The 25,485-nt window shown below is 37.6% G+C and overlaps 1 protein-coding gene across 1 annotated transcript in view; it reads left to right on the top strand.

Annotated features, from left to right (window-relative positions):
• The first annotated feature begins 236 nt into the window (after nucleotides 1–236).
• The window catches only part of CFAP58 (cilia and flagella associated protein 58), a 59,739-nt gene continuing 34,490 nt past the window's right edge, over nucleotides 237–25,485 (top strand). Inside the window, exons 1-10 of the mRNA XM_010136312.1 lie at nucleotides 237–515; nucleotides 5,187–5,329; nucleotides 7,122–7,278; nucleotides 9,305–9,499; nucleotides 11,673–11,810; nucleotides 13,981–14,140; nucleotides 15,853–15,935; nucleotides 17,085–17,276; nucleotides 22,032–22,193; nucleotides 24,811–24,957. Coding sequence (XP_010134614.1) covers nucleotides 303–515; nucleotides 5,187–5,329; nucleotides 7,122–7,278; nucleotides 9,305–9,499; nucleotides 11,673–11,810; nucleotides 13,981–14,140; nucleotides 15,853–15,935; nucleotides 17,085–17,276; nucleotides 22,032–22,193; nucleotides 24,811–24,957 — 1,590 coding nt within the window. The 5' untranslated portion in view covers nucleotides 237–302. The remainder of the gene's footprint in view (nucleotides 516–5,186; nucleotides 5,330–7,121; nucleotides 7,279–9,304; nucleotides 9,500–11,672; nucleotides 11,811–13,980; nucleotides 14,141–15,852; nucleotides 15,936–17,084; nucleotides 17,277–22,031; nucleotides 22,194–24,810; nucleotides 24,958–25,485) is intronic.

Consider the following 25,485-nt stretch of genomic DNA (forward strand, 5'->3'; position numbering starts at 1 on the left):
AACTCTGACTGTTAAAGCACAAGTTATTTCGGTAAAATTGTGAGAGATCTGTTAAAAAAATAGCCTGCAATGTGCCTATCATACGCAAGCAAGAGAACTGTTATTTCAGATAATTTTGTCGTGATTTCTTAGTAGCTGTTATATGCTCCGTATATTGCTTTTTTATATTCTGGGGTCATAAGTGAGGTGTTGAATTCTTCCTGTTTATTGATTATCTATCTCATTTCATTCAGGAAAAGTTTGGCAAACCGTGTCTAGAAGAAAGTGCATTTGAAGCACTGGAAAAAGACTTTCAAGAATTCATGAATCTACTTAAGGGAGATGAAACTCTGGAAAAATTCCGAATAGAATATGAGAAGCTCCATGCTGTTTTGAAGAAGTCTTACGAAAATGAAAAGCGTCTCATGAAGAAATGCAGGGCGCTGAATGCTGAGCTTGTGGTGAATTCATCTAAAGTAGCTGCACTCACAAGGCTCTCTAAAGATGATCTGGGAACTATATCATCAATGAAGACGGTAAAGTTTTGAGTAGAATTAAATATGATCTGAAATTGTTAATGAAAAACATGGTAATAAGAAACGCATCTACACTTTCTGTAGAGAACTAGTTGGAGGACTGAAAATAGAGCTGGCATCTCCAGTTCTTTAACCACTGCTTTGCTACCAGACACTTTTGTTTCCTCAGCCTGGTATTTTTACAGGTCCTTGTCAAATTCGGTTTATTTGCCCGAAACCAACTCCATCAGCTTTCAAGTACTCACTAACAGTTTTTGTTTAAGCTTTCCCTCTGTAAAATAGCACATTTTCAACTTAATTCTCAGGATTTGAATCATTAATAGTTTTGAAGGGCTGCTTGGATGTTAACTATTGCCAGAACATAAAAAAATCTACTTACTTGCTGAAATACAGACTGTAGCCCAGGTAAGTATCATCAACTCATATAAATGAATGTTTTATGGTGTTTTTGAAAAGGAACCCTTTATAGCATTTCAATGTGATGTTACCAATTTACTCTGCTGTGTTCTTTGTTATTATTGATTTGAACTCTGTCAAATCAAAGTGCTTGACTCACTAAAAATGGTCGATATTTTCAGCCTTACAGTGAGGTTTGACTACCAGAAACCTAAAGGTGCCAAATATTCAGAAAACTGTGTTTTGAACTTTATTCTTTCTGGTGGTTTAAAAACTTAGCCTGTGGTACCTGGACAGGCTTTAATTTAGCATTTAGTTGAGAAACCTCCATACTTTACAATAATGTGTTTTGTTCCAGTAAAATACATTCATTGTGACCATCTGGAATGATCTGTGGGCACTACAGAAATAGAAGTCTTTGAAATGAAGTTTCTTGCTCTTAGAATTATGAAGAAAATACACTCAAAGTAAATATAAATTGCAGTGTTGTCATCCTATGACTGCAGCTTGCAAGCCCATGGTACTGCTCAAAGCATCCTCAAGGAGGAAAACTGCGTAGAAAATCATGTTGATTTTCACTGCTGCTAATCAAAACCTGGTAGGTGGGTGTCAGGGCACCCAATTTCATCCAATTTCAGCAGCTAATTTGAAGCTCAGGCAAGGTCTGTCTAAACAATACCATCTACTTTGAACCAGCTAAGAGGTTTTGTAGTGAAAAAGCTGCTTCATGATATGATCCTATTAGAAATGATGTGCAGCACGACATGAAATTCCGATTCTAGTGGTGTGCTGTGGGCCCAATAAACAGCACTGATGCTTTTTCAATTTGGTTGTGAGAATTAGTCTTTTCCTTAAATGTTCAAAAATTATTAGGACATTGTTTAAAATGTTCATGTCATGATTTGGGGTTTTGTTTGTGTACTCACATTTCAGGTTATTCTCCTTTCTGAAGTTCGATTACACCTGTAGTATTTTACTATAATTTTACTAACATTCAAAAAATGTGTTTTGCAAGTGCCCAAGACAAGTGCTGAGGAAAGTTCAAGTGCTAAAATAGCACAGATGATATTCTTCAGCACTAAATTAAACAATCTCTTCCACTTTCATTATTTATAATAGGTAGGAGAATCCTGGTGGGGCTGTTCCTGTAAAAATGGTATAGCTGCTTTAAATTAAGGCCCTAAATCTTGGTGACTTGATGGGTCATCAGGGTAACAGGTGTACAGCCTTCCTCTTCTGGGTTATTGTTTCATACACAAATAGAAGTTGCAGAAGCAAAATTTTTCTCCGTGTGAAGCCCAGTTGTAGTTAGTAGGATTTGGTTGGGGGCAGGGGTTAACTACACAGATCAGTGGCTGATCGGACCCAGGTCAATGACAACCAAGAGCTGTTAACTGTGTGATGGTTGTTCAGTGCTCTGTTTTGTAGTTTTAATAAACTGACATAATAGTCTGGTGTTTGCAGTCATATTAAAGGAGCACAGGGCCGAGCTGAACGTGAAGGGAGTACAATTCTCTTTTTCACTGAGGGGGATACTGGTCTACAGGCTGCACTGGAAGAATGTTAGAAGGGGAATTTAGAGGAGCTTGTAATTTCCTGCTTGGAATTACCAAGTTTTCAATTTCCAGGGCTGTCAATCCAATATGCTAAGAAAGCATTTCAGTAATTCTCAGTTTCTGAGCAGTGAAACAGATGTGATCTTTTGAGGTATTTAATGGAAATAAAGGCAGTAACACTTCAAGGATTCCGTTTCACCATTTCCAAAGTTCCAGTACTTCTCAAAAAAATGTTGTATGATTTTAACTGCAAACATCCAGTGTACTTCCATCTTCAGTTACAGAGCAGACTGCCATGCCTGTTACCAACCTAACCATGCACTGCAGTTACCCAGTGATGCTGACAGACTGCTTTGTCAGTTCCCCTCTCCACTGAGAGACTGTGAATATTTTTTCAGTGAAGGCTTCCACCATCAAAAATTTCCTCCTCTTTTATTTTTGAAGTTAAGGGAAGGAAGTTGTTTATCCACTATTCAAAGTGAAAGACACAACCAAGAAGGAACCACAATGACTCCCAGCTTTGCTGGTTCTGAAGTCTGTAGCAAATTCTTACTTAGATTTCAGTTATTAACAGCGCCGTCATCTGTCCCTGCTAACTTTACTGATAAAAATTGCTTTTATCAATACAAATTCAATACAGTTGTTTTTACACATCAAAAGCAAGATAAAGTTCAAAAAGCAGAGCTTAGGGTGACCTGAAATCACTGAGTATCTGAATGGCCTCATGACTTCAGGGGATCAAATACTCACCAGAACAAAATTCTTACTGAAGCCAGTAAGACCTCTCAGAGGGCATATTAATTTTATTTACTAGTTTTATCCCCCCAAATTCCAATCGTAATGATTTAATTCACCAATTTTAATCACAGTCTAATCAGTCAGCAGAAAGCTTCGATTTAAGTAATCAGCTTTAATCTTGTTGTCCATTTACATTTTTCTAGAGAAAGCTTGGTTGCCTCTTATTTGTTGGCAACTCTGAAACATGGTTTTTTTCAGCTATATTTTATGCTTTTCTGCCAGTCAAGATGAATCACTATGTCTCTGTGCCATTATTTCAACCTAGCATGCATTTATTTAAATTTTGTAATTGAACATTTTTATCTAAGATATTAATGAATGAAAAATTTATTATTTACTAGATGATATTCAATACTTTATATGTGATCCATTTGAATGGAAATTAGAACTCAAAATATATAAAATGTGAAAGTTGACTTAAATATTTAAAACTTTACATGTGCTTGATACATAAGTGAATAGCACATTTCTCAAACTAAATATTGAACTGAGCAGCTTATTACGTAATGAAAATGCTGTTTGTATGTAGTAAATTTAATTGACTAGAATCTCCTTCAGAACTTCTGAACAAGAAAAGCCCACCGCTTAACTCTTGTTAATAGATCGGGGAAAAAAAAAAAGAGTAAATATTCCTGATCTTCAAGTTCCAGATGGTTTTTCACCTTTGGATATGCTGAACTAGTTGAATAAATAAGATGAAAATGTATCCCCTCTTCAGTCTGAGAGGGCTACAGATGTTATATTTTGTGTTATCTTTGCAGCAAATTTGGGTAGCCTGTTCCGTCTGCTAGTTCGATATCTTGAATTTTTAATTTAGGCAGCTAAAACAGCTAAGTACTCCATTTGTTTGATTTAAAGCAGTTCAATAAATATATTAACAATAATATAGGTGTCATCATTTAGAATTTAATGTTAAATAGTTTTTTTTTTAGAACCAGAGATGTTAATTTCAATAAAAAGCTGCTGTAAATAATTTGATATAAATGATATGATTTGGTATTCTTAATTGTGGAGGTGTTTTTTAATTGTTTTTTTCCCTGCCTCATTTTCATATGATGCAAGTAGGAGTTGAAAGGGATAGTATGGCCTGATGAAATGATGCTTCTATCTGGCTCAGCTTGGGGAGGCCCTAGAGCTAATGTTGAGCTGGACAGCCACACTTGAGGTCTAAATCTGTACAAGTCCATCAAGTCCAGAACTCCACCAGGGGCCAGCTGAGAAAAGAGCGTGAGAGAATGGACATCGTGCTGTGTTTTGCAGCTCAAGGTCTTCTTGTGTCTTCATTATTTAGTGAGTCTTTGGGAGCTTTTCTTCCAGGGCAGTCTTCTGAATTTATGCATTTTTTTAGCACAGGATGCCATAACTGGTAGGAGCTTGTTTTGAACCTGGCAAAGAATAACCCTACGTAATTCTTAAAGATTTGATTCAAGGGAGAGAGATGCCGAGGAAGCTAAAAACTCAAGTGAACCCACCTCCACTATCCCCATCATTTTCTTACCCAAATCAAATTGGATATTCATTGTCATAACAGTTAATAAGATTTTCACAGACATAAGTGAGCTATATAAGTAGATGGTACCTTTGTGGGCACTGAATTTTCAGTAAATTTTTACATATTAGTGACTCACATGACCAAAACCTCATAGAGTGAGATTTAATAATGTTCAGATCTTTGCGTTAAAGAAAATGTGTTAGAGCTTTTGTGGTGTAAATTGACATAGCCTGAATGGCTCAAAATGTTTGCTATGCCCTTGTCCAAAAGAAAAGACAATTGCTGAAGAAAACTGTCATGAATCTAAGCTTGAAAGGGCATGAAAATCTATTTTCTCATTTAACCAAATTGCAAGGTAATTAATTTTTAATTTGTAATTCATTTTCAAGCCGATTTAATTTATGTAATTGTTTCCCATTTTGTTCCTAGGAGCTTGAAAAGGCCTGGAAAATGGTGGATACAGCCCACGAAAAGGAACAGAAAGCAAAGGAAACAATTAATTCACTGCAAAAGGAAATTGCGCGCCTAACTAATTTAGTGGAGCAAGGATCTGGGCTGTCCCAGGAGCATAAGTAAGTTTTCCTCAGGGAGGGGGAAAGCCTGATCTGATTTTCTATCATTCTACACCTTGCTTAGCCATTTAGACACTACAAGACACTGTAAAACAGAAAGAGAGGTCTTTCCTGCCTTTTATTTTTCTGATGAGCGCACGTTTATTGGTCTGTGTGTTTATGTACTGAGTAAGTACAGAATCAGGCTGAGTGTGCTCATTCAACGTTGGATTAAGCTGAGAGATCAAAGAAAAATCAGTGCAGTATTGTGCACTTTCTCAGTATCTGTCATATTGTTTTATCTGACTAGCATCTCAACATACTCTGTCTTTGAGAATAGGATCCTGTCAACGTTTTTATATGTGGTGGCAGCAGGGTCAAGTAGATAAGGAAGCAGGAAACTTGATTTCCCTTCTGTTCTCAGCTTTGTTACAAGGTGTTGTCACTGTCTGTATTCTTGTTTGTAATTTATATTTATACATTTTCAAGACTGTGGGTTTTTTTTACTGAACACTTATACATAGAGGAACTTAGTCTCAGGTAGAGGGTCTAGCTGCTACAGCATGTAAATAGCAACGATCCTCAGGAGCTGCTCAAAAGCCCTCCAAAAGCTGGTGTTTGTAGTATCAGGTCCTCAGGCTGTGCTTATGCTGTAAGACTAAGTGTAAACTCCAAGATATATAACTATATTGATAACTATAACTATAACTATGACCTGTGCACTTTCTGCTGAGATTGCTGATGGTTCTGGCTTGAAATTTTCACTCTGTGTAAAGTACCTGTTGATATTATGTGTTCAGGATATGTATGGGGCACGCTCATCACCCCATGCACTGTGTATCCAGGATGCATAAACAAGACCTGTGTCTGTGAGCAAGCCCTTTAATGTGCTCAAACACTTCCCCTCCAAGAGATGTGCCAGGACATAACCACCTGGATGCATGAGAAATCCACTCTTTCACCTTTTGTTCCTGAAATGTTCTGAACTCTGTAACACGTTTCCTTGAATCTGAAAGCTTGGTCATTAATCCTTCCCCTAGAATAACTGTCCCTAACAGCAGCTCTCTGTGGCTGCTTTTTTGTGTTTTCTTGGAAAGGCAAAGAGTTGCTTTGCCAAGACCTCACTCCTGCCATTTCCAGTGCTGCACAGGCTGTTGAGACCTGCCTACTTAGAAGTTCTTCTTAAAGTTCCTTCTGTATTACCCTCCAGTTCCATGCTTAAATACTCTGTCCAGTGTCAAGACCATGGAACTAGACAACTCCCTTGCAATCTTAGTCTTGTAGAACTGTAAGGCTGTTGTCCAAGGTTGAGCTTGAAACCACACTGCTTGGACTTTCTTTCAGATTGTAAATGTGTCCAAACAGGGAGTCTGTTTTATTCGTACACTAGGTGACTGTAAGACCTAACCTAGTTACGTGCCCAGTCAGGTAAGCTTCAGAGTGACTGTTTACAAAAAGGCAACATTTTTGGTCCCTGAGTAGTTTTGCATTGGGTGGAGAAGAAGGAATTTTTTTCCCTGTTACCTTTCTGGGAAACTGAAAATTTCTTCAGACCCATGTGGATGTGATATAACAAGAAGGAGTGATTGATTGGACTAGGTTAGCTTTTAAAGCTGCCTATGTTGATGCTGACTACAGTCACAGTAGACAGAGCATATAATTCAATTGATCAGCAGAGCCTTAATCTGAAGGAGTTTCAAATGAAACAAATTACTTTCAAACTACTGTTTCTCACAACAGATCTTGCTCTGGCATAGAAGGAAGAACAGAAATGGCCTGTGACACTGCGTGACTATTCTTTTCTTGCTTCCAGTATCCAAGATTTGCTAAAATTTAAAGAAGAAATAACAAAGGAGCGAAACCAACTGTTGTCAGAGGTCGTGCAGTTACGTCAAAGTCTAACTGAAGCCACAGAGCAGCAGCAGGATGCAGAAAGGGCAAAAGACAAGGCAGATCAGTCCATTATGCAGGTCTGTACAGATCACCAGGTGATGATTTTAAGCTTCATCCCGAACCATTCTCCACTCTTGCAATTGAAATCCATTTACTAGCATGCTGCTACCTGTTCTTGCACGTCTCAAAAGGAGTGCTCAGAAAGGAATCTCTTGGGAATGATTTCTGTATTTTTCTCTACTTCTAGGCTATGTCCTTTGCAAAGTGTCCTGTCATGTACCATTGAGAAGCTTCCCAATACCCTGAATGAGGCCAGGGTTCCTTTGCCTGAATCATACATAGTTAGCTTTCTTAGTGGATATGTGGGGTTTTTCCTGCATTGTAAATCCTTATGCCTCCAAAGAACCATTTCAAACACAGACCTGGAACGGAGATCCTAGGTCACTTGCTGTTGGTAATGGTTGTCATATGATGCCATACCATCATTTTTAAGAACATATCAAGTTCTGACTTAAAAGTTACTAGGCTGTTTTCTCCCCTACTTCTTATGGAAAGCTTTTCCAGAACCTCATTTTTCTAATGGTTAGAGACCTACTTTCTTCTTCACACTGATTCCTGCCTACTGTTTTTCAGCGTAAATAATTTTTTGCTTAACCGGTGTATGCAGTAGAGCAGTTGTATTCCATATCAGCTGTACTTCTTTTGTTTCCTCTTTAAGTTAGGTTCACTTTTTCTGACCATCTAAGTAGGCAGTTCTTTACCAATCAATCTGTATAGCTAGAGGTTCAGAAGACTGGGGATCAACAGGATACCCACTGAATGGAGAGAAAGTAGAAAAGGATGGATGATGAGTTACAGAACTCTGATACATCAAAATATAAAAACCTAATAATGAGGAATAAAATTATTTAAAGCAGAATATAAATAGGGTCTGCAGCAAGACAACAGGAGAAAGGAAAAGCAGAAAAAAACAAACAAAGAACCGAGAAGAGACAGAAGCAGCGTTTAGCTTACGGTGTTTATTAACCACAGGTAGGAAAGTAATGATCAGCCTAGGTTTCATGTGCAGAACTTGTTTCTGGTTCTAAAGCAGATGGGTGGAAATGTATTACAAGAGAATATGAATCTTTGCTATTCTGAAAGCATTGTGAGCATGGGAGGAAAAAAAAAGAGAGGATTGAAAATCCTGTCAAAACTTGCTGAATGTTGCCAGCCTTCATCTTCTGATACTCACTTCATCAGCCTTTAAATTTATGGGATTGTTACAGCATTTGTAATGTTCCAGTATGAAATTATTCCCCACTTCAGAGTGCTTAAATGACAATGTCTTTTTGAAGATCCTGTGGAAGACCCTGTCAGTTCCGGCAACTTTTAATCTGTGGGCTCAGAGGGAGAGGAAACTTCAGGCAAAGAACATCTTTCAATTGCTGGTCCCTGGCTGAACTGAATATTTCCATGTGGATCAGCCCCCTGTGTCTTCTTTCTGCTGATTCTGCTCCATCACAGTTTTGGGGAGGGAGAGAGCAGAAATCACAAGACAGTTACGTATGAGAGAAAGCTTGTCTGTCAAAGTTCCTGCAGAGTAACTTTAAGAGCAAGAAAACTGAGAGCAGCTGTGAAAATGAACACTGGCTTGACATCTCTTTCCTTAGTATCAGTGTAGTAAGTGTTTCTGTTGGTGAGATAGAAAAACCAAAATAAAAATCCTTGCAATACAACATCAAGCCCAAATTAGTTTTAATGCTGCATTCAGAAAGTACCACTTTTCAAGTAACTTACAACTGAAAATACATTTGTGCCACTGCATCTCAGAGGAATGTGTTTATGTCTGAACTGTATCAGACCCTTATGTGTGGGTGAACTGACAGTGCTTAACACATTCTTGTCATCAATAAATGGATTCTCTCATGCAGGATTTTTTGTTCAATGACTAGAGAACATATTTACTTTTGAGAAGATCTGGCATATTTCATGTAGGAGTGGGTACAGTATTGAAACTGTGGTTTTCAAAATCAAGCATAGCAGGAGGAGAGGTGAGAGGCCTTGTTTTCCTGAACAAAAAGCAGTAAAACTTAAAACCTTTTGTCTTCTCTATTATTCAAGCTTCAGCAAGAAATCCAGCTGCATCAGAATGAGGCATCACGAGAGGCTCGAAAGAAGGAAAAAGTGGAGAAGGAGCTGAAAAATCTTCAAGATGAAATGGATAACAAGCAAGCTGAGATCAAGAATTTACAGCAACAAATACAGGGGAATGAAGAGAAACAACTGAAACTGGAGCAGCACCTAAAAGAGCAGAAGGTAGGGTACAGAGCAGGCTGTATTCACCAGGTCTAAGATATCAAAATAATGGGAGGGGATGTCAAAATAAGAAGAAAATGGGTTTTCCTGAAGGAAAGGGAGGGAGGGAGATAGTTTTAAGTCAATAAATTTGAATAAATGTTTTTTGTTTATATAGATATTACTTTACTAATAATTAAGATTGTAAAGCTTGCTGGCAGATTTCAGACTTCCTCACAGAAATCAGTAGTGGATTGCAATGATATTGTTAGAAATCATCTTGAAAAGATCACATCAAGTGAGAAAGTCTGTGAAGAGCATGGTTCATCTAATGAGAGTAACAGCAGACTGCCAGGTTGGACCTCTGACGTATATTGCCACTGATTGACTGTAGTGGTATCAGTAAAGCCATTTTGCCTCCAACCACTTCTTTCTTCTCTGTCACAATAATTTTTATCTACCTCTCAAGCTTGTGGAATAGTTTCTGCGAAAGGACAGAGAACTGTCTTCATAAACCTTTTTTATTTATTTTCCTCATTTTGTTTCTAAAAACTTTGTCTGGAAATGTCCTAACAAAGTGTTCTGCAAGTGTTTGAATTTTCAGGTTTTCAGTCCATTTCCCCTGACTTTGAGAAACTCTCAGAAGAAGCAATTTCAGTAAATGGCAGGGGAGTACTCATCACTGTAAAACAGTGCTACCTCAAGGAAAACTTCTTTGGTAGATGTGTGTATCTTGTAAATTTATGGCTTTTGAGTCTATTTCTTCCCTACAGGTCCCTGAATTTGTGAAGGTAGAGGTCTGTGACAGTTTTTTGGTCAACATATAATCTTAGTAAAGTAGTTCACGTGAAGAGATACACTGATATCACTGATTTGATGCAGCTTTTTTAGGGCAGCTCTGTGATCTTCTAGGACAATCACATTGTTTTTAAATAGGATACCTACACTTTCTGCTTCTGGTCCATTCTTCCTTCTTTCTATAGCCCCTTTGAACCTTTCTCAGTACAGATTTTAGGGGCATTCAGTTGTCCAAACTATCCTGGAAACCAATAGTTCACATACAGTGCTATGCTTAGGCTAATCAGTCAAACTACTGTGCTGTCTTGTGCCAGCTTGTGCTGGCTTGGAGGTGTCTATGGAGGCCCTGCATTGCATTTTGCAAAAAAGTCTGTCCAAAGCACAGCTGTGCAAGAGTCAGGGTAGAGAACTGCAAGAATATTGCAATGTCATTGGGTTAGTGTTTCTTAACTGAATTGTAGTAGGCTGTGATGCCTGCTCTTATTCCACTGAAATTTCTAATAAAATGTCTTGCTTGCATGATGGTGAAGACGGTTTGATACAGTTGCTGTAGGCTTCATCCCATCCATGTTCAAGTCTCAATAAAGAATCACCTGAAACATAACGTTACCCTGACATTTGCAGCACAAGAAATGGTATTCCTTGTTTTTACGTTGTCTTTGCTTCTCCATCCATTCAGAAGAGGGAGATTCCACTTCTCTTACTTTAATGTTTGTTTAAGGGTATAGTATTAATGCTTGAAGTGAAAAATGCGATGGTTGTTCTTTCCTCACTTGTGGAGTAGTATCTGTTAGGGGAAGTCCCATCAAGCAGAAGACAAGACTGGCAGCTCCAGTATTGAAGTGTATGTTCTCCACAGAAACCATGAAACTGATGTTCCAGGCTTTTGACTGAAGACAAATTAGAGAGGAAGAAGGTTGTGTGCTGATCTCAGCAAACCATGTACCCAGAGAAATGTTATCAGTATATTAATGTAGGATTTGCCTGCTCAGAAGCAGAGCTCCTCTGCCCTCTGCTGATTGAAGCAATTTGAATCTCATACTCATTTTAAGTAATTATATGTAGCAAGTTGTGTTACTACTGATGCTTGCCAAATGTCTAACAAGAAGTAAAATACTTATCTACCACTTGCAAGAGAGAATTGCTGAGTTCCCAGAAAAAAAAAAAAAGTCACTGGCTGTGTTATTTATTAGAAATTATCATTTCCCCCAGTCGATATGAACATATATCATATTTCACATTAGTAATTTCATCAGCAATGAAGAGTGTTTTTGAGCAGACAACAACCTGTAGCAGCTTTTATCTCCTGGGGAGATGGAAGGTTCTGTCTTCATGTATATGTAGATATTGTAATGAGATTTTAAAAAGTTAACAGGATTGTTCTTTAATCTAACAGATCTTGAATGAAAAAACCAGTAAGGAACTTGAACAATCTCAGGTGAGAAATAATAAGCTCATGCAAGAGAGTGAGCAGCACAATGTGATGATTGAAGAGGTGATGCAGGACATCCAACAGAAGACAGCAGAACTGAAAGTGAGTACCAGAAGGTGTATGCATCCTATCAGCCATATGATTCTGTGGGCAGTCTTACCACCTGGGACAGGGATGACCTCAGTTCTTGTACTGAAATTCCCTATGGGTAGTTTTGAAGGAAATCCAGGGAAATTTTAGGAATAGATGTGGTTGTCACTGGATGCCATTTTTCTGTAGCCATACCGTGGTGCAGTCTCCAACCTGTCACCTGACATGTAGCACCTCTCCTGCTGGAGGAGCTGTGTTTCGTAAAACACATAAACCATAAGGCTTCACACATTGTGTTCATAAAAGATGTGCCGTACTTTTGACAAGCATAAGGTCTTTTTGTTGATTGTGAGATGTTCAGATAACATAATCTTAACATTGCCAAAAACCACTGAAAAATGTTAATAATTTGTAATGACAGTGTCCTGGATAGCTTCCACTGAATGGAGTTGCTCCCAGCACTTAAATTTTCCATCCACAGTATAGGTTGGAGAAGTTAAATGTAAGTAACCAAGATGATGTTTACTTTCTGATCTAGATAGTTTTATTGCCTGACTTTAGATTTTGTTAACAGTTGTTTTCTATCACTCAAAAGCAGTTGAGTTTCAACTGGGGAAGGATTAAATGACTCCTGTATATGCTTTTTAAGGTACTTTGAGAGCATGTGAGATAAAGTGTAATGTATAACTGTTAGATGTTATTACTTTGTCTACCATATCTTGCATTTTGTATCATCATTGGGGTTAAAACACTAAACATTAGGAAATTCAAGTAGAAAATCATGATCTTATCCAGGTTTAGTCAAGTATAACCAATTCACCTAAATAAAAATGTTGTTTGCCCAGACAGAGTTTGTGGGTTTTGTTTTTTTTTTTAAATGGGAAGAACTGTTTGTCAGAATGATAAAAACTAACCACTGCCAGATTAAAAGCTGAGTTCATAACTAAAACACACAGATTATTCTGGTTTGGAGCCTTAATGGGATATATGGTAGGAGCTTATTTTCCGTTGTATTTTGTTAGGCAGACTGAAAGACATTTTTCTTACCTATTTGAAAAACAAATTAACCTTTTCCAGGTTATCTGGTTTTATTACTTCTAGCAACACTGTTATTGTTAAAAACTTTACAAACAATATGTTTGAATTTCTTACATTTGGGGCTCGTGTGTCAAAAGGAGGATTTTGATTCTATAATCTTATCCTTAGTTCAAGAAAAGTTGATGAAACTTGTAAAGTCATGGTCATGCACATGGACTTCTGGGAGCAAGAAAACCCGTAGAAGATACTGCCCAGTTAGTAATTAAGGCAATTGCTAAATCTTCTAAGAGCCCCAGCTATGAACTGAGATGTTCTTTCTGTAGGCATTGTGCTTGCAGTTGCATCTTGAAGTGTGCTGAGTGCCTCTGCTATGGTGTTGGGCAACCTGAACTGTGAAAGTACTCATAAATCTCTTGAAGGTTATTGTCAGTTAGAATTGAGGAGATTCACATCCTCCCAGAGGATACTTATAGCAGGATTCACAGAATCACAGGCTCGGTATCTGGGGCTGTAAGTGGAACACTGTGATGGCTGTAAAACCTAACAATGGCACTGAATTATATGAGGAAGTTGTATTTTCTTCTAAAAAAGAAAGAGACTAATTTCTTTTATCGTTATTGGTTGTGTTTCCTGGTAACCGGTTATGCAGTGTTTTGATTGATTATTTTCTCCTCTGATTGTACAGCAAATGAGATAAAGTCTACATTTGCCTTTTCTTTAAAGCCATAGGTTCTAAAGGAGATGGGGATAACAGATACCTGCTATTAGGGATGTGCAAACAGCCCACACTACAGTTATCTTTCTCATCACATTCACTGTCCCTAATACTTCAAAGTAAATTAGAGCTGCCTGTGTTTAATCTGCAGGACTAATTGGGTAGTGCTCTGTGAGGTTTGCAGCTGGGGATTCTTTATTGATCATCTTCAGGCCTAAAGCATAATATTTGATTATAATTTTCCTTGCCCTAGCCGGCTTTTTAAAAATTATTTTAATAATGTTCAATTAGCTAATTATCTTCTCTCAGGTGACCTACAGCACTTGGACCTTGGCTTCCTGAATTTCATGGCATGAGTGTATACCAAGTACAGAGGCATTTTCTTTCTGTAGATACTTCCTCATCCCTTTCCTTGTTGCTGTTCTGTAGGCCAGAGAAGATGAAGTGACTCAGATGCACCTTGAAATTTCAAAGCTGAACAAAATAAGGGATGTTCTCCAGAATAAGTTGCATATTGCAGAGGAACAAAAAGTTGATGCAGGACATGAGAGAAACACCCTAAAAAATCAAATATCTGGACTGGAGAGAGGTAGGTGCTGAACTGATGGGTGGATCTGTCTCCTGATTTGTAATTTTTTCATTCAGGGTACAGTTTAGGATTATTCTCCTCTAGTGTCTAGTATGAGATTGTATAAATGACAGTTGAAATCTACAGCGGCTTTTTAAAAAGCTTGCAGGCTTACAGAATTTCCATAATTTTCATATGTGGGATGAAAACACAACAAACATAGCTGAACTTTGTGGTGTGCTAATTTGTGCCATGTTACATAGAGAGTGGTCCCCAATGCACCCTCACTGCTCCTGTACTGACCTGTGAGAGAGAAGCAATCTCAGAGTTTACTGAAATCAAACATAGTTAAGACACACTTTTTTTCCTGCTTTGATTCTGCTGTATAATTACAGCCTGGAAAAGAATATGTGCAAGTGAGCTAATAAACATAGTTCTGGTATGTTTAGGGCTTCGGGTGGTCAGGGTGAATACTAGAGCTGTCTGAGTACTGCCTTTGACTTGCTAGCAGATCTGGAATACTTTAAGAAGGAACTTTCAACATTTTTGCCAAATAAAAATTCTGGAAGAAAATGCCTTGAGTTTAAGAAAATATTTTGTTTAACTTTAATAAAAAACTTCTTGGGTAAAAAAAATTTTGAACATTTAAAACTACTTCTTATTTTCCAACTTTAAAATGTAAATACATTTCAAAATCAAATATGGTTTGAAATAAAAATAATAGAAGTTATTTTCAGGAAGAAAGTTTTATGACTTTTTTTTTTCTCAAATAATATTATGAAGATGGCAAAATACTTGAGTTGTTGAGGCCTCTTTTTGAGGCAGTAAAAAACCCTATTCTATAAGCTTCCTCTAGTTCAAGTTGATGTATACTGGCATAAATGGCTCTCCCTCCTCTTGTTTCTAGATTGTGTCCCGAAGAGATGCATTATGAGATATGAATCCTTCCATATAACTGTATTTATGGAAAGTTATGTCTGTTTCTCATGCACCTCTGTGAGGGTGGAAGAGCTTTTCCACAACCATTTTGCTAGTACTGCTTAAGGTCATCTCTGCTCTCTAGAGAAGGAAGGAACTTAGGAAATGCAAATCTGTACTGGAACGCCTGAGAGTGGTTACTAATAACATATCTTCCTGCAATGTGTAACACATCTTAGCACTCCCAATATACGGTATTTCCTGAGTTGCAGTGTTAGTGTAGCAAGTTTTAATTAATTTTAAAATGCAGTGAAAACACCTACATCCATTTTTTAAATATCTTTTTAATAGTATATGTCCAGTGTTAATTTTGACCCACTGCAAATAGTTTTAACTCCACTGAAGCCAGCAGAATCTCTCTGCTTCAAAGAACTGGATTTCACATAGAGGGAGTAGAATAATTCTGAAAGTCCCTGGTTTTGAAAGTGCCTTAGTTTTTGAATGCTCACACTGAAGCTTCTTAAGAGGCTCTAATTTTCAGTGCGCTCCATGATTTCTGAAAATACAGGTTCTTTGTGGTGTTTGAGTTCAACACCCAAATGTAGTAAGTCCTCATTAATTACTGTGCCTCAGTCCTTCTAATTTCTTCTAAATACCCAAATAAGTAATTTGCTGATATCTGAGGTTGCTAAACCTGGTCACAGCTAATTGATCTGTTCCCCTAACATTAAGGCTTTTTTAAAAAATCACTAAGTTGTTTCTGCCTTTTTAACAGCTGTACAGTTTGAAACCAGGGTTTATTCTCTTTCCTTTAGAGTTGGAGGCTGCCAAAAAGCAGGCAGAGATTGACAAGAAAGCTATAGATGAGCTTATGAGGGAAAGGGATATGCTAAACAAGGTGAGCTTGCATTGGTAATACTGATAAACATCTCACAGCTTGAGAATGAAATGCCTGTAATTTAAACTCAGCAACACAGAAATACTGTAGAATCAATAACGTTAAGCATTCAGATTTCCTTAAGCAGATGCTTGCACTGCTGCTTTTCTGTTCATTGAAATGTAGTACCCATAAACACACGTAAGATTTCTAAGTTTTAACATATAAATCGTCAGGGAGTTAAAAAATGCTACATGTGTTCACCTTCATTTCAAGCCTGTTATTTGATATCCAGAGTTGATTAGATCTTTGATTTTACACTCTGTAGCATATGAAGTTTAATATTAATCTAGAAAACTAAGTCTTCACTAGTAAGAGAACAAAGCAGAAAGTTGATGCATCACATAGCAGTTTCTCAGGCTGTGTTACTACTAATCCTTGCTTCAGGTCCATTTCTCATGCTGATCATTTTCCATCAGCCCAAGGATCTTGTACTGCAGGATGCAGGATAGCATCTCCTGTTTATGGGTATTTCTGAAGTGTAATCTAGTAAATTCAATGCTAAAAGATGATTTCTGAGGTGCTTTACTTGGTATAGATTCACTGCCCTGTGTCGATTCCTGCAGAGGCTCAGGTTTGGCAGGTAACAAATAACTGTTTTGTACAGGGTAAGAAATTTCAAAGTGGTAACAGAAGGCTGATTTTTTAAAGATGATATCTTGGTGTTTTCTGTTTAATCCTTCTGCATAATTTTGAACCAACTTGGTTAATTTCCAGTTTAGACTTGCTATTTAGAACACAAGAAGGAAGGATATTTGGCTTTATTATTTATGTCGCTGGCTATTGGCAGGCTTTACAATCTAAATGCCTTAGAGCTGGTAAGGTTTCTCCAGTCATTAGTTATAACCACTTGTAAACAACCCTATCAATTTTTTTTGTAATGCAGACATCAGTGTTTTATCTCAAATCAGAAAAAAGCACTATTTAACAGCTTTGTTAGAGATTTTTTTTTTTAAATCAGATTTGAGGCTCAATTATTTCAATTGAAAAAATTAGATAAGGGGTAATAACATGGGAAGTCTATAATCCACTTAGACAATGGCATGCTTTTGTCTCAGTGGTGGCAGCGTTGCCTTTTCAGATCTAGTCATTATTTTGTGTTCCCTGTAGAACTTGGTCAAGGCTACCAGTACCACTCAGAAGCAGATAAATTTGGTGAAGCTCCATGAACAGTCAAAGAAGAACTTGGAAGAAGAAATCAAAAATTATAAGAATGAAGCTCAGAAACAAAGGAAGATTATTTACCAACTGGAGAAGGAAAGAGATGCTTTCATCAATGAAACCAGTGAGCTCAAACAGAAGGTAGGAACATCTTTTTGTGCAAGTGGTTCTTTCCTGTCTCACTCTCAAAACTGTAAAGATGGTATGTTCATTTCCTAATGTGCCAGTGGGAGGAAGCTTAGATCATTGGTCTTTACACAGTTTTCAAAGCTTTCTTCTTGTCAGTGCATATTGCTCACTACTCTTTAAGGTCTCTTTGGGGAAACCTCATCAATGGGTGTATATTCTATGAGAGACTTGGAGCACAGCCGTGTAGTTCTCTCATTCAGCGATCATTAGGGAAATGAACTGGAGTTCAAACCAAGGCCTCTGTCTTCTTATGTCCGAGTCCCACAGTTGAAACTCTCATATGCAGCTGGAAATTACTCTTCGATTGTTCTGTCTTATCTATAAAGGACCTTATCTTGCATACTACTGATGATCCTTTTGAGGCCAGTGAGAGCTGACAGTTCTTGACATTTTCATCCAGAAGATTTTCTCCCAGTATGTGAAACGATTACTTCCAGTATGTGAAAACATCTGAATGTGTTCAAGCTAGGCTGCAAAATAGAAGTTTTCAAGAAACAGCTGCAGAGAAATGCTGCATAAAATTTGTGTTTCCTGCTGCCCGTTGTTATGTACAACTTTATTCCTGATGGTATATTCAGGAACATGGTTGTGGTATGTTCCATTAATTGCTGAAGATCCCATTTAAGGACCATCCAAGAAGTTCATTGATTTACTGGGATTAGCTTTCAAGCTGTTTCAACTCAAAAGTTATTTACTCTTTTCACTTTAAAATTGGCCTTTCCAACTTCATGTGACCAGGGTCTTTAAAATAATTATTTGAATGGTATATGCTCCCTTGTCTGGAATACCTTTTGTCATTTCCTTGAAATAATATTCCATGAAAGTGAGATTTGTCTTTGTTGCAAAGTCATATTTTGCATCTTTCCTCATAGTGCCTTTCTACCACTGTGGATATGAAACAAGAACATTGTAAACTAGTATCAGAGAGTAATTCATAACACTTAGAACTACAAGGCTCTTGCTTTCAATTCTGATGAGGATTTCTCACAATATTTTAAAGGTGAAAATGACAAATGTTTGCTTGTTTACTTTTTCTTTCTTTACCTTGCCACTTTGGGTGCAAATTTTTTGTCAATTTTTATAAGGCAGAGCCTCGGTAAGTGGGTTATGACACTTGAGCTGTTTGTATAATGGTGCCTGTGTTGTGATTGCATTTTGGAAGGACTTGCATGCTTCTGTGGTTCACTAGAGGGGAATTTCCTGACTCAGCTTGCAGGTGAAGAGCAGCAGGAGCAGTTCTGAGCACAAGAGTATGTGAGACAGTAGCGTTGTCCCTGCAGAGGTTCCCTACATTAAATTACTCATTGTTTGGAAGGATAATACAGAGAAAAACACAGGCTAGAAGCAGGACATGGGTTCAGGATTATATCCACTGGGTAATATTTAGGTTCACTATTTGACCCATGCAGGCTTGAAAAACTGTGGCAAAACTACAGGGGCCATTTCACAGCTAATGGGGAATGAGCTACTGATGGACAGTAATTACGTGCTCTTCAATCACCTTTTATCATCAAGCCGGCTCTGAAGGAGCTCGCTGCCCACCTTCTGAATTGTGTAAGAGCTGGTGAAGAGCCAAACCCTTCTAAGTCCAAAGGCTTCTTGCAGCTCCTGCAAGGCAGACAGAGCCTTGCTGACTCCGAAAGCTGTCTGGTTATTTACAGCAGGACAGAATCTATAGAGCTGCAGAATTCCTCTTTCAAAGTCATCAGTTACTACTGAGTAACTGATGAACAGAGTCAGCAAAGTTATATCCACAACAGTAGAAGATTTTAGTGGTGAAAATTCATGCTAGACTTGCTCTTCTAATTATTGGCCTGGCTGACTGTTCATTTGTACCATTCTTAAGCCAGTGTCTCTTGTTGAATAGTCTTTCTTCTAGATTAGCCAGCACAAATTAGAAACAAATCTGGCTCTTTGCTCTTTTTTGTGTAGGCTGTATAGCTGAGCTACAAATGTTAGTAGAATATTTCCTTTTTTTTTTTTAATTTAAATTCCTAGATTATGAAATCTTAGTTTCCCTGAGGAAGATTTAGGCAGCTGAAAAGGAAGCAGTGAAGTATACCGTTTAGTCTCACCCGAAGTGGTCCCTGACTGCACCTTATGAGACGTCACAAAACCAGTCTCTAATATGTTGGTTTTTTTTTTTTTAAAACCATTTAGAATGTTCAGTTTACAGTTTAACAACATATCCAAGAAAATTAAAGAACATATTTCCTTTTTTAAATTTGCATAATCTTTTGGAAAACCTACTGCTCAACAAGCATATAATTAATACCACGGCAACACTTCTTGAAGTGGTTAAATAAAGGGAAGCAAATAAGGATGACACCATAGTGAGATCTTGAGTAAGTTCACTGAACTAAACAGGTAACCAACAGTAAGTAAGTAGATCATAGAACCATAGAATGGTTTGGGTTGGAAGTGACCTTCAAAGGTCATCTAGTCCAACCCCCCTGCAGTGAGCAGGGACATCTTCAACTATATCAGGTTGCTCAGAGCCCCGTCCAACCTGACCTGGAATGTTTCCAGGGATGGGGCATCTACCACCTCTCTGGGCAACCTGGGCCAGTGTTTCACCACCTTCATTGTAAAAACATGTCTTCCTTATATCTAGTCTAAATCTCCCCTCTTTTGGTTTAAAATCATCACTCCTTGTCCTGTCGCAACAAGCCTTGCTGAAAATGTTGTCCCCATCTTTCTCATAAGCTTCCTCTAAGTACTGAAAGACTGCAGTGGAGTCTTACTGGAGCTTTCTCTTCTCTAGGCTGAATAACCCCAACTCTCTCACCCTGTCTTTGCAGCAGAGGTGTTTAAGCCCTCTGATCATTTTTGTGTCCTTCTCTGGCCCCTCTCAAACAGCTGATAGTTAAGTGTACAGATAAAAAAAAAAAAGCTGTGAGGGTACAGAAGAAAACTATGAATATCTAATACTTTCTGCTTAGCTTTGACTCCACATTGCCAAATGTCAGAGTTGTAGCGTGCTATCAACAAAATCAGAATTGAGGATGCCCAGCCTCCCACAGGGCTCGGTTGGGAAACTTTGAATTTATCTTTTCTGTATTTATAAGGGAGAATTATTTGGATTTAGTCATTCCTGAAAAACCAGAGTCAGCATCCAGCCTGTAAGCACAACTCAGAAAACTTAGTCCACAAACTTTTTGCACTTACATTGTATCAAAACCAGGTAAAAGATTGACAAATGCAATGACCTGTTTTCAAATCTTGCTCCAGCCTGTGATCACCATAGTGCAGATAGAAAACATACCTTATTGATTTTTTTCTTCCCGCTATTACTATTGGCAGGTTGTTTTAACAGAAAAGGAAAAGGCGGGAGTAGGTTATAAACTAGGACTGTGGTTTTGTATTGCACTGTAAGCAGTTCCTGGGATCCTCTGCAGTCAGCTGCAAATGTGCTGTAATTGTATTCCTGCTACTGTAATAAAATTTTCTATATTTAGCTATCTCCTATCTTCAAAGTTGGTTGGCAGTACCTGGTAGAATGATCAATTAATTAAGCTCCTGCCCCACAGTTAGACTTCACAGGGTTTTTACTGCTAAGCAAGAAACAACACTGTCAGCTGCAAACTTTGCAGTTATTGACTGTTTGATGTAAACATGGTTATTTTATTCTTCTGCTTTGACGTATGAACAAAAACTTTAGCTCAAACTGCTACCTTCAGAAACAGCCAGGACAACTGGGTATGAAACACACTTGTAAATGGACTCCTCTCCTGCATTTTGTCCTTGTGAATATTCAGCTTTTCCTTTAATGCTTGATCTTTTTCCCAGCTTTAAGGCTGGGCAGAGGACCTGAAATATTACATTCTTGATGTGCGTATTCCTTAGCTTTCTTTTTATCTTCTTTCTTTGAAATGTTGGATTCTATTTGAATACTGCTTGTTTGTGCCTCTTGGTTTTCAACTTTGTACAGCAGGAGGAAGGTTCTTAGATTTAAAAAAAATAATTAGAAAGCCCATCGTAACAATTAGCAACTATTTGTATTTTTGCACCTTTAACATAGTAATTCTTATGTATTGTTATGTAACTGCTTAATAAAAGTTTCTAAAATTTTGTATTTTTGTTGGTTGATACTGCATATGATCATCTTCTTTCTACAGTGTACAATACTGCATTCTCTTTAGGTAATCTTCACAGCATTATTTCTAATCTTTCGTAGAAGCAACTAATGGTGATTACCTGCTTGTTTAGATCAAGCGTAAGTTACATTAACTGACTTCCTGTAATTATATATCAATGGTTTATGATCATATGTCCGTTACAAAAAAGTTGGGTTGTTACAGGAGCAAGACTTATTGGAAAAACATGTATTTTTTTAATTCATCTTACCATACAGCTGATAGCCAAAGCAACATACAAAGTCTAGCTTTGCTCTGTAAGTAACCTAAGGCTTTTCTTGATGAAAGCTGTATTCAACCTGCTCAGTGGCAATATTTTCAGTAGCTTGTTTTTAAATTAAATACGTGCACATCTGTAAGTTTTAGCCTTGAACAAAACCTAGGTATCGCACATAAGAAATCCAGAAAGATTAAACTTGTACTTGGACTAAAGTGATTTTTAGCTGTAGCTGAAACTTTTTATCACAGGAATTTGAACTTGTCATCTTAGAAGAAAATTGCGAGCTTTTCCCCACCTTCCTAATCTTGTGATGATGGTTTAATTGTGTCCACTTCCTTCTTTTTGCTCCAGGTACTCCAGCACCTGAAAGATATTGAAATACAGGAAATACAGATCTGTGACTATGAGAAGAAAATAGAAGAGTCTGCAATTAAATTAAAACAGCAACAAAACCACTGTGAAGCTGTGAGAACAGAGAGGAACCTGTACAATAAAAACCTGATTGAAGCTAAGGTAGAAGGATACATTTTTTCTTGTGCTTCTTTCTCTGCTCTTGTTATTATTTTTCCTGATCTAATTTCAATTCATTAAAGGAGAGATCACTGGATAAAGGCCAGAAGTGGTTTCTTCATTCCTGTGTGTTTTGGGAAAATGAATGTTTTAGATCCCTGACGTTTTATATGTCCCTGACAGTTTGTATTTGGAGGGGAAATAGAAGCCCACAGTCATCATGTGGCAATATCCCTGCTTCAAACCATGCATAAAATCACACTACACTGGAGCTACAGAATCATAAAACCCTATCAGAGAAGAAACATACTCCTTTCCATCCTGGCTCCACTCTGTTTTATCCCTGTAGGAGCTGTCTGCAGGTATGGGAAATAGGGTATAAGGAGAATAAGATTGCCTCCTTAGCCCTGACTGTGTATGCACGTTACTGTGAATCATGATTTAGAAAGCAGAGGAAACATTTTCCCAGATGAAGTGGAATTTTCTGTCAGACTTAATGCTTCCACCTCTCTTGTTCCTTTCAGGGAGTGTCATTGTCCTCAGATAATGATTTTCTCCATTCATATCTCTTCCTTGGGGATCTCACTAATAATACTAGAGGAAAAGAACAGATCACTTAAGGATACCTTCTGTTATTCTGATGTAAAGATCTAAAATACTACACAAATCATGTTGCAATTGGCAGAGATAGGGACCCTGGATAGCTGAGATTTACAGCCTTATGTTATTTCAGAATAAGGATTTATAACATAAACACATATAGTAGATTATAAATTTATACTCTGGTTTGAATAGGTAGGTGGAAATCAGATGGGAATGAACTGTTCAAGTTCCTATTTCAACTCTGTGCTGAATTTGATTAGGAATGAACCATTTTGCCATTTATGTGGGATGCTTTACTTGACCTTCATCTGCCTGTCCTCACTGGTCATGGTGTTGGGATTCTTGCTGCTCCTGAATTATCTTTCAGGAGAAACAAGGGTGAAAACTTGCAACACTGATGATTTTTTTTTAAATGTACAGCATAAATTCGCTTACTTATAAAGAACTGGCATCTATGTGCTGAGTTACAAAAAGAAGCAATGAATTCATCAGTCTTTTCAGGCTTTGTGTGTTATATGTTGGTATACACAATGCTGTTTACTGTTTCGGTTGTTAGAGGCTGGTGTTCAGAATTTAATAGCTTACTTGGCTTAGCAAGTCCTGTGTAAGAAGGTAGCTGACACTAAAAGATCTTTTGGCTGTGGCAATGTTATGTGTAGCAGTGAAAAAAATAGTCATTTGTAGTTCAGTAACAGGTCAGCCACCCATGAAAGGAAAAAGAATTAAAAGAGATTTGTGTTAAATATTATGGTAAATTCTTTTTCCTTTTGGGAAATAAACCAAATTTGCGCAAGCTTGTTTTGATAAACCTAGATGTACTTTTGGATTTCTTAGTGTGGAATGGTCCCTTGTTGCCCACCTTGCCTAGTAGTCCCCAGAGTACCATAATGTTCAGCTCAGTAAAATCTCTTGGAAAAGACATGCTGGCAAGCTGTTAATACAAGTATCTGATGCTTTCATTCTTGGGGTTTCTTTTGGTGTTAGGAGCTCATTTATTTAAGCAAATTGATTAGGAGACCTCTTTGCAAAAATTAGGTGTTCTTACTGTTCTTCATTAAATACAGAATTAGGAATGTCTTTGGCTGGATGTCTGGTCACCATATGTTAAATCTCTCATCTTTTACAATATTGAAGAGATTTACAGGCTATTTAGCAAAGATAGCTTTTAATATGACTTTTGTGTTCGCAGAAGTGACTGAACATGCAAATGGGGGTCCTAATAGCATATTACTACATTTATTTTTGGTTCATTTAATTTGCCAAATAAGTGTGGAATCCATGGGTTTTGTTTTTGAGGGCTGTCAGACTACTAATCAATATTTTCTCAGTACTGTTGTGAAGACTACCATGACTCAAGATCTTGCTTAACTATGTTAAGCATGTCATGGAAGAAAACATCATTCATTTGTCAAGTAAATCCACACTTATGGTGGACAGTGCTGAAAGAGCTCTAGGCTACCCTGGATTTGTACTGAGACGACATGTAGTCACATGAAAGGTTATGATGTCCTCTCTGTGAGATGGCAGCTTTTGGCAGAGGAGTAGTAGCTTCTAAAGCTACTGAGATCCAGAAGAACATGTCTGTCTAAGCATTAAATGTTCTAGCTTCCATTTCATGTCACAACATGTGCCGTCACTGCAATGAGCTGAAACAGTTTCTTAATTTTGCAGGGAGAGGCACCTCTGTACTGTGAGTAGAAGTAGGATCAGAATCTTATTAATTTGGATTGATTGCTAGTTCTTATCTTGTGTTCAGCACAAGATAAGAACTTTATTTTTGTCAGTGTAACTTGTAAAGACTTTTTTACTGCAATGTCATGCTGCCATAAACAACAAATTGTCATTTACTGAAACTGTTTTGTTCTGTTGGATTAAAAAATAATGTCTTGTGGTTCGTACAACTGATTTCCTCCCAGACACTGTGGTTACATTTTCCAACATGCAAATAGCTTGAACTCCCAATCATAAACTTGCTCTTTTTTGATCTCTCTTGGTGATCATGCTTCCTTCCTATTAGGATGAGATAGCAGAAATGAAGAAGAGACTGAAAAGTGTGACGCATCAGGTGGATCTGCTGAAAGAGGAGATCACAGGCAAAGATGAGGCCCTTGTGAAAGCACATCTAGAGCATCAACAACTTGAGAAGGAAAAGGAATCACTGAAAGTAAGAGCTTTTGCATACATGCCTTCTTACAAGGGATGGTTTCCATGATTTCACAGACTGCATTATGTTCCTGGTCTGTGGTAGTTGTTTTACTGTGTTTTAATAAACTATTTTGTAATTGATGTACGAGATCTCAGTACCTTTTAGAGGTACTAGTTACACCAATATTCCATGTATGTGAGAAATCTAATCTCTGCCTATAATTATAATCAGAAAGGTCCTGGATTGTCTGTTGGAAGTTTTAAATCTTTTTGTGTTTGAACATTTTTACTAAAACGTTCCGTTTTGCTTGCAGAGATGTGGATTTTGGGGATAGCCTGATTCTAGCAAACTTTTTAATATAGACTCTTATAATCTGAGGTTTTCTTTTAAAAAACTTTTTTCTCTCTGCTGTTTTTAAGTGCAAACCCCGTGTGATCAACAAGCATTAGTCTTCCAGGAGTTTGGCAGTGCCTTTTAGTAGGTCCCTCTGCACAAAAAGTTATTTTAATATTGTGGTATAAAGCAGCAAGAATCTGTTTTAAATCT

Source organism: Buceros rhinoceros, unplaced genomic scaffold, assembly GCF_000710305.1.
Source record: "Buceros rhinoceros silvestris isolate BGI_N320 unplaced genomic scaffold, ASM71030v1 scaffold7525, whole genome shotgun sequence".
In the NCBI taxonomy this organism is placed as follows: Eukaryota; Metazoa; Chordata; class Aves; order Bucerotiformes; family Bucerotidae; genus Buceros; species Buceros rhinoceros.